Source organism: Phyllopteryx taeniolatus, chromosome 15 (assembly GCF_024500385.1).
Source record: "Phyllopteryx taeniolatus isolate TA_2022b chromosome 15, UOR_Ptae_1.2, whole genome shotgun sequence".
In the NCBI taxonomy this organism is placed as follows: Eukaryota; Metazoa; Chordata; class Actinopteri; order Syngnathiformes; family Syngnathidae; genus Phyllopteryx; species Phyllopteryx taeniolatus.
The window spans coordinates 1342531-1359786 of record NC_084516.1 but is presented as its reverse complement, the minus strand read 5'-3'; the positions used below and the strand labels follow the sequence as shown (position 1 = coordinate 1359786).

Genomic DNA, 17256 nt, shown 5'->3' with positions numbered 1-17256 from the left:
CATGAAGTATAAGTACATCGTAAAAATGTATCTACTTCGAATGACAACTCAGATAGGTTGATGCTCCGAAGTGTTCAAAGGTCAACGTTTTATTTGTATGTCTTCCAAAGTGGAACTGGGCATCGCAACTCTTTCAAATCGCAGACAAACTAAAAGATTGCACCGCAAGATGGCGCCCGGGGGTCATATTTGGAAAAGGAGAGGGCGGCACGATGGCACGTGACCAGAGCGAGCCAATCGCAAGCGTCGCCTTGAGACAAAGGAAGCGACAGGAACAAAAAGTCTCAAATGGAACCAAAATTGGAAGCGTGGAACTTTCTCCCAATAATATCGGGATTATAATTCCATATAGCTTGTGTTTAAATGACATCATCTCGTTAGATGTAATTAGTTGTATCTCAAGGCACCAGCGTAGTGTTTACAGCGTGTTTTTGTTCATGTCAATACGGACAGATGCCACGTAAGACGCGTATATTGCATAGCATTGATTTCCACTGGGAATGTATACAACAAGTGTTACTCGTCGTGTACATCCCCGACGAATGAGGATGTGTCATCCAAGCAGGAATGCGTGCGCGTGCGCAGGTCCCGCCCACTTGGGCGGTGGGGCTACTAGTACAAGTTGGAGGGAAACTACTACAAGTTGGTCAAGTGCTGTAGCATTGTCATTGGAGTAAAAGTAGTTGAAATGTGACTTGTACTCGTTTTGTACAAATAGTTATTGTAATATACGAGTGCAAGTAGTACTTGCAACTGTTCTACAAGTATTACTACTAGAAGTTGTAGTTGTAATTGTAAAAGTAGTGGTTTGACGAGTAGTACTCGAACTTAAAGTATTAGTTGCATTAATCCTCGTAGGCTTTGTCGTAGTTGTAAAAGTTGGAGAACGAGTACTGGCACGAACGAGTACTTCTAATAGTTATAGTAGTAGTGGATACAAGGTTTCTGCCATCTAGTGGTAGAGGATTTAATTGTTGTGCTCGTCATTCTACGTCGCTGGCGTACATCGATGAACAAGGACGTTCTTTGGAGTCGATCGATCATTTTTGGACCGATTAAGTGAAATTGGATCACGAGTGTGTCAAGTCTTCAGGTTTTATCGGCCAATGAGCATGTCGGAGTGAGCCCTGTGAATCCTGCCTAGCAACAACAAGAGTTTGTAATTGCCCACACGAGCCACGAGATGGCGGCAAAGCACTTTTTTCTATTAGACAAGGCTACGGCTCCTCCCTTCAGTTCAAAATAGTTGCTTCTGACCAAATGTCACCAGATGGCGCCAGAGCACTATTTTTATATTAGACGTGGCTTTGGCCTGAGCACAGGAACAGCAAATAACGGAGAACATGCTCTCCCCCGCAAAAAAATTATCACTTTGCCGATGCCAAACCACAAATAAGATAAGCGACGCTTACTTTTATACTTAAAAAGGGCAGCTGAACCAGCCCCCATTTTGATTAGCACGTTGACGCCATTTTGCCTTCTGCGAGACATATCGTTCTTCCTGTTTTTGTGTTTGCGTGGCACCTTCGCAGGGCCCTCTAGTGGACAGGAGGTCCCAAGAAGGTGAGTTTTTCAGCAAATATCTGACAATAGTTCCTGCAAAAAAAAAAAAAAAGACTTGACATACGAATTTAATTCATTCCGTGACTCTCTCGTATCGCAAATCCTCTTTCCCCATTGAAATGAATTAAAGTGCCATTTATCTGTTGCAGCCCTCTTCAGAAATGTTTCTTTAATAAAATACTCGAGAATATTGTACCTTATGAAGACATATAATAACGAAATAGAATGTAAAGAACTGATTAATCCATTGAAGCTCCTTCTGGAGTGTACAAATCGGCCACCAGGGGGCAGTATAATCGTCATGCAAGACACAAACGAAGACTTTCACAACTACTGCAAGTGAGCGGCAGTAATCTCAGCCATGTTGTTTTGCGGAGGATAAAGAATATGCGCCTCTGAGTCTTTGTATTACCCATCTGGGTTGTGCGGGTTAAAGTATCAGTTCTGCCACATGCGCTATCCGTTAGCCCATTGATGCCATTTCCTATTATGTGTTAGCATTTAGCTAACTTACGTTATTGTTTTGAATCCGCAAGTTGTCATGGTCTTTGTTTTGTGCGACGCGAGCCGCCGAGTTGCGTTCAGCGCCGCCGCACGGCCCCCGTAAATCGGCCGAACGACGGCTCGCGTCTCGGGAAGCGCGGTCGCTCGCGTCTGCGCGGCGAAATGCCGAGCTGCAGCGACGTCAGCGTTTACTGCGTGGCAACGAGCCTTTTTCACGCCAGCGTCATCTGCTGGAACTTGCGCTCAGCGGCGTCAATGCCGCACCCATTTCCGGAACTTCGCTTTCACGAAGAAAAGAGAACAAAGCAAACAAAAGTTGCGAGTCAACTTTGTTGGAAGAAATTTATCTTTTCTTTATTTGTAACTCATGAAATTTCCTTTACACAATACATTTTCCTTTATAAGTATTTGAAAATATCTTTTTGTCGTCATTGCTGGTTTGTAATAACTTTCCTATAATCTTGTCAATACTATAGTTCTCTGGCTCTTTTTTTTTGCAGCTCCACGGACGTGTTAGTTGGTGTCCAGCAGCGCCTCTGGAGCGAGGTTCGCTTTGCGTCCCGAGTGCGGCACAGTGAGGGGGTCTGACGGGAAATGCCCCCCCTCCCCGGAACGGTATTGCTAAGAATGCGCCCCCCACCCCCCTCTCATCCCCTCCCCCTTGTAAAACACGTGGAGCACAGCAATCCATTTTTTGTGACCTTGATTGACAGCTCGAGGCGCGCGCTCAGTCGTCATCCACGTCGTCGCCCTCCTCCGACTCGTCCCGGTGCCTCTCGTACATCTTGTCCCGGTGCCTCTCCTGGATCTCCTTCATCTCGTCGGCGTAGCGGCCGAAGGCGCCGCCGAACTTGGCCCAGGCCTTGAGGGGCACCGTGATGGAGTTCCGGTAGCTGGGCTTGACCTCGCTGACGCGCAGGAACACGCCGTACTTGTTGGAGCCCACGTCGAAGAAGAAGCGCTTGGAGTCCACCGTGATGGAGGTGCCCTCGGGGAGCTCGCCGTACCCCCCCGCCGCCGGGCCCCCCCCGGGGCCGGCGGCCAGCTCGTCGTCGTCGCCGCCGTAGTCGTCGATGAGCTTGGCCAGGGCGTCTCGGAACTCGATCAGGCCCTGCGCCGGAAGGGCGATGGTCTGGCCGGTCAGCACGCCGCCCGCCGGGCCGCCCGCGCCGAAGCCGGGCCCTCGGTTGACGGTCTGCCGGATGCGCAGGAACCTCCCCCGCTGGTTCTCCTTCAGGTCCAAGTAGTACTTGCGGTTCTCCCGGACCAGAAACTCGCTCTTGAGGGCTCGCCGCGGGCCGCCGTCCTCGCCGGCGGAGGCCTGCGCGATCTGCTCGGGGCTGCTGGGCCCCAGCTGGGCGTAGTGCTCGATGAAGTCCCCGAGGTAGTCGCGCACCTCGGCGGCCACTGACAGCGACAGGGTCAGCCGACTCTTGGAGCCTCCGGCCCCGACCTCGGCGATCTTGATGAAGCGGCCCTTGCTGTTCTGCTTGACGTCCAGGTAGAAGCGCTTGTTCTGGATGTCGAGGCGCTTGGAGGCCAGCTCCTGGGTCTCCTGGTCCCGCTGGAAGTGCTGGAATCCGCCGCGCTCGCTCCCGCTGTCGCCATCCGCCATGTTCAGCTTCTGCCCATCTCCTCCTTTCCGGCCAGCGCGCGCTGCCTTCACGCTCGTCGGAGCCGCGCGAGGGTCAGGCTCACCATTGGCCGAGCCGCCTGCCGCTCTGCCGCGTCGCCCCGGTTACAGACGTTCTATTGGTCCGTTCTCCGCGTCAGTCACGCCGCTCGCCGGAGCGCCCGCGCGCCATTGGCGGAGGGGCGAGTTCCGGTTGCCTTCTTCCCAAACTATTTTCAGCCTCAAGTTGTCGAACGTCATTCGGGTGACGTCACGTGGACGAAAGACGGCGTCGTTTGAAAGGCCGAAAGTGCGATTCGGAACGCTTTCAACAAACGTCGTTCGCCAACATGGCGGCTTAACACTCGCCCTGCTCGCTTTCTTTGCACTTCATCGGCAACGTGCGACACGCTTGTGCCTACAGGGGGCAGCAGAGGGCCGACTACCCCGCATCCACCGTACACGAATAAATCGATCTCTGTTCGTCTATTGAAGAGCTACCAAAAGGACTCGCACGCCGTCCCGAAACAAGAGGTAGAGAAAGTGTACGAAATAGAAGTACAGATACTCGTGTCAAAAAAGATACTGTTTAAACTCCTGTACTTGAGTAAAAGTAAAAATGCACCCCCCCCCCCATTATCATATGTACAGAATACCCATGGAGATCATTTCAAAGTAGAAACGTTACATGTCGCATGTTGTAGCTAGCATTGGCTGCGCTGCACTTTCATGCTATCAAAACAACATAGCTTTTATAACACTGCAAACTGAGATTTACCTCTCACCAATGACAGAGGCTAATGCAGTTTAAAAAAAAAAAAAAACGAGACTATTTTCACAAAGTAAAGAGTAGAAAGTGCCGTTGTCTCTTTTCAAATGTAAGGAGTCATCTGAAAAATAAATTCCATCCATCCACTCCATAAAAATATTAAACTCAAGTACAATACATACAGATACGTGTGTGTGTGGGGGGGATCTACTGAAGTATTTCTACTAACGTCAGTTTCCGTCACTGCTGCGATGCGTGTTGTGGAACTTGGTCGTGGTGGAATGCGTCATACAGTACCGATAACCTCCAGCAGGTGGAAGTGTCGTCCCTGGAAGTTTTCAAACGTTAACCGAGGAAGACAATGCGGAAATGATCACATCGATGCTAACCCGTCCCCTAAAACGCTAATCACTAAACATTTCGGCTTTATAATTGTCTTATTTGTTTTATTTATCTATAGCGGCAGCTTGAAGTGGGACTTTGAGCGAACGACCGTGCCGCTAAAACGAAGAAAAGTGGCCTCCTCGACCGGCGGTGCTTCGGCGAGCCACAGCCGGGATGAAGCGTCCAAGTTCCCGCAGGTGGGCCTCTCCTCTTCCTCCTGGAGGAAGATGGGAACCAGCCGGAGAAGTTTCCTCAACGAGCTCGGGCGAACAAAAGGTTTCAAGATCGACGAGACCTTCACGGATGCTGTCATTTACAAATTCAGTAATACCATTTCATTAGAAAGAAAATCTTGGTTCTCACACTTTTTACACCAATTGTCACTTCAATTGACCAAATACCTACTTAACTTTACATTATATAGATGACAAAAGCTCAATTTTTAGACACTCGAATCGATGAAATCGTTCAAATTTGTTGTAAATGTTTCGTGTCACACACATACAGTATGTTGTCATTCATTTTATAGTTTAATGGTGTGTATTTGAAGACAGACATTTTGTGTGGACGTCTCATCAGCGAAAGCGTCACGCGCGTCGTCTCTGAGAAGAACTCGGGCAACGAGCTCAGAGGGCGACCGGGGTCACGACCGCTCAACCGCTGGACGTCAGCTGGTCGACGGAGAGCCTGAGCGCCGGACGTCCCGTCGACGTCCAAAGGTGACATCGGCCGAAAATCGAAAAACAGGTTCACGCTCCTCGGGAACAGGACGTTTGTGTCTTTTCGTCCTGCGACCGCACATGTTTTCCGATGACATCATAACAACGTAGCGTCTGTCGAGCGGAGACGAGGCAGCGACATTGTCGATGCCCGTCTACGCCTGTCAGAGGAGGACTGCCGCAACGCCGTCTTCCCACTTCCCACTCCGCCCCGAGCTCGTGCGGTGGTGAGCCGAGCGGTCTCTCCGTTCAGCCGGTTCGCCCCGCTGCGGTGGACGGGCTCCGAGGTAACGCCGGCGACGCCTCCCGGCGGTCGAGCGGAAGCCCGACGATTCTTTTTGGCTCCTCCGCAGTTGTCTGAACGAGAGCTGCGACGCTGGACGACCCACGGGAAGAACATGTCGCTGAGCGGTCACGCCTCGTACGACAACAAACGGGTACGACGACATGCTCCAACTGCAGCTAGAAGACGTAGCCTGAAATAAAATGGCAGAACAATTTTCAGAGTTGGATTTTAATCTTTTTTTCCCCTTTAACAAAGACATTAAGTCAACAAGTTGTGCTTTTTTTTTCTCCTCCTGGGATTTGCTATATTATTTGTTTAAAAACAAAATTCCCCATTGTGTCCATTTCTATAAAAATAATGAAGAATATTATTCTTTACATTTAAAAGATTGAAAGTGGGGTCGGGGGTCACAAGATCCGCCCGGCATCCCGCGTTTCACTCACAATTTGATGTACGAGTAAATGATGACCACAATCACGGGCCGAAGGAAAGGTCCCATGCCAACGAATTTGTTACATATTTTTAAAAACTATATATAACCTTTGATGTCCTTTTATCAGGTATGCAAAACCATTTGGGTTGGAAATGCCCAGGATGCCCCTTTATTTTGGCTATTCTGGTTGGCCTTAATCACCCGGCCGGATGTCTCATTAATATTCGCTACGTAAATAAGCTTTGCATATACTCCATCCACAGTTGCAGTATAAATTCTAAACGTAGTTGGTTGTGTATTGCCGTAAAAGACAACGTATGTACACTTTGAAAAGTGTATTTGTATGACTCGGCAGCAGCTGAGACTCGCTCGCTTAAAACCCGGAAATGCCGTTACTTGAATAAATAGTAATTATTTACGTCACAAACACAGCCTAATGCCAATTATTGCCTTTTGTGTTCAAACCGCAAAGATGTCAAACTTAAAGTAGGTCGCAGGCTCATTTTGATCGATGTTATGCATGAAACGGTAGAAAAAAACGGATTCTCTGCCCTTTAAAGCCGTAAGTCAAGACTGTTTTGTGTCGGCTTGTCAAAACATGTATGTAAACACTTTAAATATTCAACAATTTAACAAAACGATATGGAAATGATTTGGCTCATGTTGTCTGTTTCTTAGCGAGTCCTTATTTGGAAAAATGCCCGTTAGCGGAGAAGTTGCCCACTGTGCGTCTGTAAACTAGCTGCACTTTGTATGCAGCCATGTTGTTCGTCTCGGCAGCGCAAAAAGAAAAAAACAAGAATCAGCTGTCATATTAATGGATACAATCGATGAATCGGCCAGGCTTGTTATTCGTTCCACTTCCTGTTTAGCGATGGCATCTCTTTGCTTGTGTCCTCATCACAGTGGGAATACCCGAAAGCTGCGACGGAGGAGGACATATTTGCTCATCTCTCCCTGGAGTACGTCCCACCTTGGGAGAGGAACGCCTGAATGACGATACCGCACCGCCGAGACCGTCTTCTGCGCAGGTCGGTAACGTCCGACCGCCCTTGTCCAAAGGTGCCGTACGGTCGAGGGAAGACGTCGTCCTGATAAACGTGAAGAGCGTGTCCGTGATTTGTCACGTGTGGTCGTTACAGTCTGCTTGCATCGGGCCGAGTGGGGCAGTGAGCCACCAAATCAGATGAAGCTGTCGCAAACTGTCGCATTTTGACTGCGAGAATATGACCCTGGGCGTAACTCTTGGAGGAGCTTTTAGTATTTGGACAGTTTTTGCCTTCATTTTGTTTTGTTCCAAGTGCATCAGTAGGTTAAAGGTTAAATGATCCTGAGAGTCCTACCCTGTGAGCAAGGTCTTCTTATAGCACTGATAAATGACGCCACAACTACATTTGGACGTTGGAGTTCCAGTGGTCCTGAGACTGCGATGTTCCTGCTAAAGTAAAGTTCAATTCCTGTGGCTGAAATGCACCAGTAATTCCTGGAAGGAAAAGATTACAGAACCAAGAAAATTCTGGCACACAACTTCTTATGGCACCAAAAATAATTCAATACGTTAAAGAAATAAATTCTCCACAAGTTCCTAGTTACAGAAAGGGGGTGGGCGGGGCTGAAACCAGACCTAAAAGGCTCCAGGACCCTCTTATAGTAGTATCCTTGTCTTATTTTGGCACAGATAAATATTAGAATCAAATAGTTCCAGTGGTCCAAACACTAAAATAGGCCTCCAAAAGTTCCCCGGTCCGGGTTCAAGTTCATTCCTGTGGCTGAAATGCACTAGTAGTTCCCGGAACTAAAAGGTCGCCGGACCGAGAGTATTGCCTTCGTCGTCTTTGAAAGTATTTGCCCCCACTTCCGTATCCAAATTTGAACAATTGTTCCAGTGGTCTAAGCACAAAGTGAAATGGTCCTCCAAAAGTTGCTCATCACGAGGAACGCTTCCAATCAGTAAAAAGTTCCAGGAGCTTTTGGTAGCACCCCCCCCCCCCCCCGTCCTCTTTGGCACCGATAAATAACCACATTTGGACAATCAGTTCAAAACACAAAATCAAATAGTCCTCCAAAAGTTCCTGGCGCTGAATGTGAAGTGTCAGTCGTTTGCGTGGCCTGCTGTTAACGGCCTCATTAACCTCAAAATGGCAGCCTCGCATCAAAGCGGCGTCGCGCCTCACACGCCCTCGACCTTTTCTGCGTCTTTTTGAAATATTTCAGACACAACATATACTCGTCACGTAAAAAAAAAACGACAACAAAAACAGATGCCGCCTTTCCCCGCAGACGAGACGGCGACTTCCTCTGTCGAGCCATCGTCTCGGCTTTTCACACCGACGCGAGCGATGCGCAGACGGCCCGCGGAGACCGTCTGTCTGCGTGTGTGCGACTTCACACGCCGCCACACCCGCGCCGCGTTTCGCTGGCGGGCTCGATGTTAGCATCGCCGACTCCCGATCGCGCTCCCGATGATCCCCGAATCAAACGTGACGCAGTCAAAAGCATTTTTGCTTCAGCAAAGCTTTTAACTTTGCTTTTAAGCCTCCTTTGATGTTTTGTTAATGCTTTGAAATGCTAGAAATTTTTTTTTTTACAAATGTTACAAAAAAAATGGGATGAAGCTTTGACTTTCCTAAATTTTAATACATCTTGTATACTTATTGTCACAAGAAATGTTTTCTGTATTTATTATATATATTATTATTTTTTTATGTATGATTTATTTTATTATTCAATATTATTATACTTATATATTATATTTTCTATATTCTTATGAGCATTTTGATGGTGAACAGAAGATGGTTGAAACGCGCAAATGCGGTTGAAATTGCCCCTAAATTGCCCCTTCCTCACCACAACCTGCGACTGCATAATTAAGTTGGATTTAAGTGCAAATAAATGATCATTTCCAGAAAAAACAAAAGTATTTTCACATTGGAATTAAAAATAACAATAAAACAATGTAAAGAATATTTACGATAAAGCTTGCTTTGCTTCTTATTTTCAGTATGTTTTTAAAATATATTTAGATTTTGTATGGTTTTTCATATGTTTATAGGATATAATTGTTGAAAATGTTACACAGTCCACTCATTCGCATTTTGACACACATGCGCACAATTTTCTAATGTTCCCTCCCAAAGTATATTTCTTATTAAAAACAACAACAAAAAACAATTCTGTAAGAAAGAAACAAATGATCTTGTTTAAACCAGTTGGTCCCTTTTCCCAGTTTTACTTCGTTTGTTGTCAGAAGTGGTTTTCCTCATATGAAGCTTGTCTTCATTACTCCATGAAAATGGCTCATTTCATATATTTGGGTTAATAACAAGATAAGAAGAATATTGGGATTTTTACATTTCGGAGACTTTTGGATAATTAAACACACACCCGGCCGGGCTCAAATTGACGGCGTAAGATTATTGCTGCTTCCCCGAAACAACAGAAGATGCTCACGAGGTTCAAAGCTTTTTATAGCGACATCAAATCCTCGTTTACTTGTGACGATGTCACTTTTAGTTGGGCTAACGTAAATGAACCCTCTATTTATGTTGCCGGCCAACATCAAAATAAATATACGCGATATTGACGCTCACGCTTTGCTTTTTTTTTTTTTTTTTTTTTTTTTTTTTTTTTTTTTTTTTTTTTTATCATCCAACTCAAACTCGTGTCAGCTTAACCACACCCACGAAGCTCAAGTGTGTAAGTGTGTGCGCGAGCGTGAGAGAGGGGATGTCGGGAGTGTCCGGGGGGGAGGGGGGGGCCGAGGCGTGTTTGCGTCCGTAACGGAGTAGCGAGCAGGCCCGGTGAAGAGATGAAAGGGCCCGAATGGAGCCCACCAAAGGGCGGCTCGGGGGGGGGGGGGGGGGGGGGTGGCTAATTTGCTCCCACGGACGTACGCCGCAACGGAGACCAAAAGCACAGACGAAACGTGAGAAATGGCAACATTTAAAGGGCCAGAACACCCAAAAGAACGAAACCATTTGGAAGAGTCCGCTCCGTCGTCGTGAAGCGCGACGCCGATAAAATGTGGCCCGCGGTTTCTTTTTATGACGAGAAAGACAAAAGTGCGTGACAGTAAATCCGAACGGCTTCGTAAAAATGGCGAGCGCTGCGCAATTGACGTCCTACAACTGTACGGCTACTAGCGCATAAGTGATCCCAACTACTCATTCGAGCCGTTACACTCGTCTTTATACGATCGTAATAACGGTAAAGACGTGCTATAGTTGCACTTTCACAAATTCATATCGCAGAAAAAAACACATTCATTTTGTTGTCTGCTATCGTGGGGTTGCAAAATGGCCGCCTCATCCTGGCACTTCAGGGCGCAGATCTCTCTGGTGTATTGCCGCAACGTCACGAGGCTCGAGAAAAAGTTTGTAAAAGACGTATAAAAAAAAAAAAAACTCTTTGGACGCTAACATGCATTTGTGTTCATTTTCATGGAAAAGGACAAAAATTTTTTTAAATTAGATTGGAAAAATGTCTTCACAAAACTGTTTGAAAATGTGCAAACTTCATTTGGGCCGCTTAATGGTGAAGACATATTACTTATAATAATATCATGTTTTGGAACTGTTCAGTGCCAATCATTCCAATACTCATCGTATCAGTCCGAAGAATCGATTTGCAAAAGGAAAGTCATGTCTTTACTGTTATTGATCAGATGATTTGAAAATGTAATTCTCAACGTGCATCAGGGATTGGGATTATTGTTATTATTTTGTCTTTTTTTTCTCCAATTATTGATCTATTCATTATGCCTGCTGAGCCACATCCTTTTTTTTTTAATTATTTTTTTTTTTTACTCAACAGTATGTCAAATTGCAGTTTTCACGTGGCTGACCAATTTATTTTATGATTTCTGTTCAGAAAGGATTTAAATGATGAAATATTTAATAAAATTGGTTTAAAAAAATCAAAATCTATTCAAGTCATTATTGTTAGTGAATAATATATATGTTAATTATGGTTACATTGTAAGAGTAAATATTCTAGGTAACATTTGAAATGTTAACTTTAGAAAAATCGCAAATGTTTATTTTATGAAATAATTAGATTAATAAGAATAGACATAATAGACTCAGATATTTAGTCATTATGCTATTCAGTTCAGTTGGTTAGAATTTAACAGTTATTTTTGGAAATAATTTAAATGTTGAACTACTTATTGATAAAAATAATTTGAAAAAAATCCAAAGCCCTTTTTATAAAATATTGTTGGAATTCAAAAGAAAATATAATTAAAGCCATTATTTTAGAATGTAATTGAAATACAGTATGATTTAAAATCTATGAATTATTGGAGTAAATATTCAAATGTGTATTTTATAAAACAGTGAAATGAATAAAATATTTATTAGTCATTAACATCAGATATGTAGTAATTATTCTGCAAATTAATTAAAATGTTTAGAATAGAAATAAAATATAGTTCAATAGTTTTTACAAAGTAAGTTAAATATGGTTAAAAATTCAAATGTATTTTGGGGAATCATTAACATTTTGTAATCTTTTCTTTATTTTGTCCGATGAAAAATGAAATGGTTACACTTTCACATGAGCTAGTCAGATATTTCAAAAACCCCAATATTAGAAACGGTTGTTCTCGAAACCAGTTTTGGGAGCCATTCCAAGAAAAGAGTCTGCCGTGCGCGCGCACCGCCGCTCGTGCGCGCCGCCGCTCAGTGTGCAAATGGCGCACAGGAAGAAAGACGTCGCCGTCGCGGCCATTCAAAGGCTTGAAAGGCTTCAGAATGACGGCGGCCGAGACAATGACGCCATGACACCCCGAAGAGAGTTCCAGACGCCGCCTGTCGCCTGCGTGCGCCTCCCCCCGCCCCCTCCCCCCCGCGTGCCGCCAATAGATCACTATGCGCGACTTCAAAGGCGCCGTGACGTCACATCGGTAGATTTGCCGCCCGAAGTTTCACTTCCGGCCACCTCGGGTTGCGTTTTGGGGCACAGTGGAGGATGGGAATCCACATTAACATAGAACAAAAAAAGTTGAAACAATGATTTCGCTTTAATGGCAAACTCAACAGTCATTTGCTCCCGAATTGATTTGAATAACATAGAAAGACAGTAATTTAGTCTATGATTGATTTTGACGTATACTGTATTGACGTACATTAAACATTAATCTAGTCAGTAATTGATTTTAACAAAAGGACTTAAACAGTCACTCAGTTTGCAATTGAGTTTGATTTTGAACATATAATGCTGATATGAAACAATCATTTAGTCGGTAATTTATTTAAATAAATTTAGTCAGTAAAATGCTTTGCAGAAAATAAAATGATTTAGTCTATGAAAGAACTTAATGATGACTTAAATAATCATTTAGTCTGTAAAATGCTTTTAAAACTATAAAATGACTTCGTCGAGGAAGTGATTCGATGAACATTACATGATTTACATTCAATTATCACCGAAGCTACAAAATGATTTTAATAACAAAAAAAATACCGATTTTAAGAACATAAAAGGGTTTGCATGAAACGGTTGTTTGATTTTAGTCTGCGAAACGATTTCAAAGTGCTAAATCGACAATTTTGGGGGCTTTTGTTTTTGGCAGGCCCTCATTGAACGTCAACGATGGCCGATGAGTTCTCGCTGGCACGAAGCGCGTCGTTTGCGGTGGCTCAAATGCGCTCGCATCTGCCTGAATGCGGGATCGTCCCGGGATTGGCCCGTCATCCCAAATCGCTCCCACGCCGCATTGGGCCACGGATTCGCTCCATGCTACTTTTGATACGGCGGACAACACCGCTCGATAAAAAGTCAACTGGAAATCCCGTTGTAGCGATGCAAGAGTCGGGACTAAATGAATGATTCCGAACCCGACCGTTTCCAATATTACGGGATTTTCGGGGAGCAGATTCGGTTGGCGACGAAAATGTTCGCTTTTGTTTGAAAGCAAAAGTATCGGAGCACGTGACTGATGGGCGTTTCCGGTCGCTCAGGTGTTGCCGTTTCGATTGATTGCTTAAACATTAGTGCGTGTTTTGTGCTTTGGCTTTCACCTGTGCAAACTGCATTTGCTGTTAAGCAAACATGAAGACTAGAGCGCTGTCTATGGGACAAAAGGGAAGAATTTTAAAGATGAGAGAAGAGGGAAAATCCATCAGAGGTACTGCACAAAGATCGGGTGCAGCCAATACGACAATTTGGAATGAGCGGACTGTCGTCCACTCTTTAAGAATGAAGAGTTTTCAGAATGATTCACTCATTCCCTGCTCCCTAATCACTATGTACAGATTATTTTCGTGTGTGAACTGTAGCCTTCTCTCATAAAAAAAAAAAAAAGTTAAATACAACTGAACTGTTCTCAGGCAGTGATTACTTGAGTTTGCTGTGTTGAATGATTCCTTTTTTTTTTTTTTTGTATGGCGATGTTGGGAGGTGCGCGTGTGAGGTGTGCCGATGACCTTTTAGGAGGCAGCAGGAAGGTAGTTGGGGGGGGGGGGGCAGACTCATTGGAGCCGCCGTGTAACAGCCTCATTGAAACTGAATGAGACGCCTTAATTAGCGCACTTGTAAGGGGGGGTGTGCGCTTTGATGTGCGCGGGGGGGGGGCGGGGTGCGGGCCGCGGCCTTTAAGTACGGCGGCGTGCGGCGGAGGAGGAAGCTGACTTACCTGAAGCGGGATTTACGTCATGAAGGGCCACTTTTCCATCGAGTGGATGGCGCAGAGCAGCCGGCGGCCGCCCGACGCGACGGCCGGGGTCGCCGGCACCCGCGCCGAGAGCCTGCCGGGGTTCTGCCCGAGGAACGCCGGCCACGGCGGTGGCGCTCAAGCCGGGAGGCCCGAGGTCAATTCCCGTCGGACCGCGCGCAGGAAACACGGTGCCGAGTGGAACAGCCCAGACGGTTTGGGCGAAATCTTACTCAATTGAAAAGAACGTAGCAACTTAACTGTCATTGCTTTAGGAAATAATTCAAATGTTTTTTGGGGGTTTTTTGTTACAAAAAATGTTATCAGGCTTTTATGACTAACCTATTGTTTGAGGTCAAAATCCAATATTATTCAAGTCATTATTTTAGAAAATGGCTGAAACAGAAGTTAAGACATCATTATTTTATAAAATAAATTAAAATACTGTTTAACTGAAAATAAAGCTAAGTGATTATTTTGGGAAATAATTTCAATATGGGAAACCATTCAGAGTAATTGTGCAAAATAATTCGAAATCTTTAGGATTTAGTCATTATTTCCTAAAACAAAATATCAGAATTGATAATAAAATATTTTAGCAAATGATTGAAATATGGTTGAATGAGTATTTTCTCATGAAATAATTGAAATGTTAAGCATTAAAGTTATGTTTTTAGATCAAATACGGAGATTAAATAAAACGTTCCAAGTTCTTATCTTACAGAAAAGCCAAATGGCAAGCATTGTGCAAATTATGGATTTCCTTTATTTACCCAGAGAGCAATAATGATGATGATCAATCATTTTCATTAACTTGCAATTGAAGTCTATCTATCTATCTATCTATCTATCTATCTATCTATCTATCTATCTATCTATCTATCTATCTATCTATCTATCTATCTATCTATCTATCTATCTATCTATCTATCTATCTATCTGTCTGTCTGTCTCAGATAATGTGAAAATAAGTGTTTCCTCTTGGATGTCAAAAGAATTATGTAAACATGGTCCTTCGTAAATTGTGATTTAACGCGAGAAAATGAGGCCGTCCGCAAAACGATGCAAAAATGATTCCGCTTCTGATGTCTGTTTTTATGTGGGATAATAGTCGCTAGTTGCTTTTTAAAAACCGTTGCTCGAGGTGTCCGAGAAGTCGCTAACGATAGCGACTAAATTGTTCAGTGCTTGTGCACAAAAAGCCAAACTCAGCAGTCCACGTTAGCGAAGAAGCGCTTGGAACTACAGAAGCTAATTTTGTAGTTTTTTTTAAAAATGGGCTGAGAAATCAAATGGAATTAATCAATAAAATCAATTATTTGCAAAGTCCGGATAGAAATGATGGTAAACAACTTCATTGCTCCCAAAATCAATGTATATTGTCTTTGAATAAATGATCCTTGTTCACCCATTTTTTCACTTAACTCTTATCTCAAGCTCGCTCGTAACTTAAATTTGGGCGACACAAATCGAGCACGCGATTGCGATCGAATCGTGAGCGGAAACCAGATTTACGTCAATTGTCCGTTTTTGTCGTCCGGCAGCTTCCGAGGCGGATTTCAGCAGCGGCGCAGAAGAGGAGACGTCGGGCTACGAGAGCGAGCGCTCGCTCTCGCCGCCGCCGGCCCGCGACGCCGCCGCCGCCTCCCCGGCGGGGAGGCGGCCGCGCACGGCCTTCACGGCGGAGCAGATCGGCAGCCTGGAGCGAGCCTTCAAGAGGAACGCCTACCTGGGCACGCGGGACAAGGCCGAGCTGTGCGAGAAGCTCCGCCTCTCCGACAAACAGGTCACCGGTTCGACGACCCAACGCGGCCGCTTATGTGACATCCGTCGGTGATTGCGTATATGCTACAAGCCCGCTGTTGGTGCTTTACGATCCTTTCCGTTTTAACAACCGTCCAACATTTACAAAAGCCCTTCAACACATCCAAAATCGGATTTACGAGCGAGCTTTCGGTAGCCCGCGCGGCGTTCTTTGTCACCATCACGAGACAACAGCCACATTTTTATTTCCGCTCAAATTAGGACTTCATTCACAGAAAAAATGACTACTTTTTTTCTTGTAACCTGTAAATTGACTTTTTGTCTCATAACATTGTGACTTTTCTTCCGTAAAGTTCAAACTTTCTCTCGTCAAAATATCCATTACATCTGGTCAAATGTCATCTTTTTTCTTGCCAAACGTTTGCTCGTTAGCTTTTTTTTCCCCATAGAATGAGTTTTTTTTTCCCCTCAATTGAAAAAAATTCCAACAAGTCTCTTAAAAGTTCCACTTTTGTTTTATGATTCTAACGTGAATTCTTTGGGTCAAATTACAACTTTTTGTTTGTGCTCCCTCTCATAGCAATAACAGTCAAAACTTTGAAACGTTCAAGTTTTTTCTCATAAAATTGGGATTTAAAAATAAATAAATAACAAATGGTTGAGGTCGGGGCACCGTTCGGCGAAGGCGCCCCCGCATCGTTTGTGACGCCGGTCCTCCTCTCCCCGTAGATCCGAAACTGGTTCCAGAACCGCCGCATGAAGCTGAAGAGGACGGTGCAGGACGCCCTGGCGCACGCGTGCCAGGCCAGCGCCGCGTCGCACTTTGCGCACTACCCCGCCGAGCTGCGGGCGTACCGACCGGCGCCGTACGCCCGCTATCGCTCGCCGGCGTTGCCGCCCCGGGACGCAGCCTACGCTCGCCCGCCGCACGACGTCCAGTACGCCTCGGTCGCCTCGCCTCTGGACTCCCTCTTCCAATATGGCGCCGCGCCCCCTCCTCCTCTCCCACTGGCGGGCTCCTACCCGGCGTACCCGCCGTACTACTGACGGCCATTTTGTCTCGTCGGCCTCCCCGGACGGCGGTGCCGTTCCAGGTGTGCAATATCCAGCGCGTGTTAGTAAAAGTCGCCACAGCCCTCTTCGAATGGCAGCTTTTTGTCATAGGGGGGGACAAAATTCCACCATTTATGTGACCTATAACCTGTACAACTCAATTTGTGAAAAAAAAAAATCTCTCGAGGGGAAGCTGAAATAACTGCGGTCATGTGGTGGCACAACATTTCATTTCAATGGAAAGATAAATCAAATGAAGTTGAAAATCCCATGTCAGTACATAGACATGCATGTATTGGTTGGAATGCAAAAGAAATGTATTTGTGTGTACTGACATGGTGTTGTATAAAATGTGCTGTTTATTCCAAATGTCATTTTTCGCTTGACTGTCGTTAAAATGTAAGGCAACGGGTTTACTGAAATACAGTGTGCACAATGTGTGCGTATTCCTGACATCATTGCAATAAAGTCACTATGAACATTTACAAGTGTCCCGGTGACGTTCAAGTCACGTG

The 17256-nt window shown here is 45.1% G+C and overlaps 3 protein-coding genes and 1 long non-coding RNA gene across 4 annotated transcripts; 3 read left to right on the top strand and 1 right to left on the bottom strand.

Annotated features, from left to right (window-relative positions):
* The first annotated feature begins 2351 nt into the window (after window positions 1–2351).
* Window positions 2352–5521, top strand: LOC133465291 (uncharacterized). Its single transcript, XR_009784591.1, has 3 exons — window positions 2352–2682; window positions 4909–5108; window positions 5383–5521. It is a non-coding gene; the product is annotated as an uncharacterized LOC133465291 (long non-coding RNA).
* Window positions 2395–4209, bottom strand: purbb (purine-rich element binding protein Bb). The gene has a single exon (XM_061747929.1). The coding sequence runs from the start codon at window positions 3680–3682 to the stop codon at window positions 2795–2797; it is 888 nt and encodes a 295-aa protein (XP_061603913.1). The 5' UTR covers window positions 3683–4209; the 3' UTR covers window positions 2395–2794.
* A 125-nt stretch (window positions 5522–5646) lies between the features above and the next one.
* Window positions 5647–10726, top strand: polm (polymerase (DNA directed), mu; the record flags this gene model as incomplete). The annotated part of the gene is made up of 3 exons (XM_061747931.1): window positions 5647–5838; window positions 5905–5988; window positions 7177–10726. Coding segments are annotated over 3 exons (363 nt in total), but the record flags the coding sequence as incomplete, so codon positions are not given.
* A 3158-nt stretch (window positions 10727–13884) lies between these two features.
* On the top strand, window positions 13885–17229 carry ved (ventrally expressed dharma/bozozok antagonist). Its single transcript, XM_061747553.1, has 3 exons — window positions 13885–14145; window positions 15469–15710; window positions 16418–17229. Exons 1-3 carry the CDS (start codon window positions 13926–13928, stop codon window positions 16733–16735), a joined length of 780 nt encoding a protein of 259 aa, XP_061603537.1. The 5' UTR covers window positions 13885–13925; the 3' UTR covers window positions 16736–17229.
* The last annotated feature ends 27 nt before the right edge of the window (window positions 17230–17256 follow it).

What these genes read in the sequence shown, in the direction of transcription:
- purbb (XM_061747929.1), bottom strand. Translation starts at nt 3,682, where the DNA reads ATGGCGGATGGCGACAGCGGGAGCGAGCGCGGCGGATTCCAGCACTTC.
- ved (XM_061747553.1), top strand. Translation starts at nt 13,926, where the DNA reads ATGAAGGGCCACTTTTCCATCGAGTGGATGGCGCAGAGCAGCCGGCGG. An exon ending in GAACAGCCCAGACGGTTTGG is followed by an intron (nt 14,146 to 15,468) that starts GCGAAATCTTAC and finishes GTCGTCCGGCAG; the next exon opens with CTTCCGAGGCGGATTTCAGC. An exon ending in TCCGCCTCTCCGACAAACAG is followed by an intron (nt 15,711 to 16,417) that starts GTCACCGGTTCG and finishes CTCTCCCCGTAG; the next exon opens with ATCCGAAACTGGTTCCAGAA.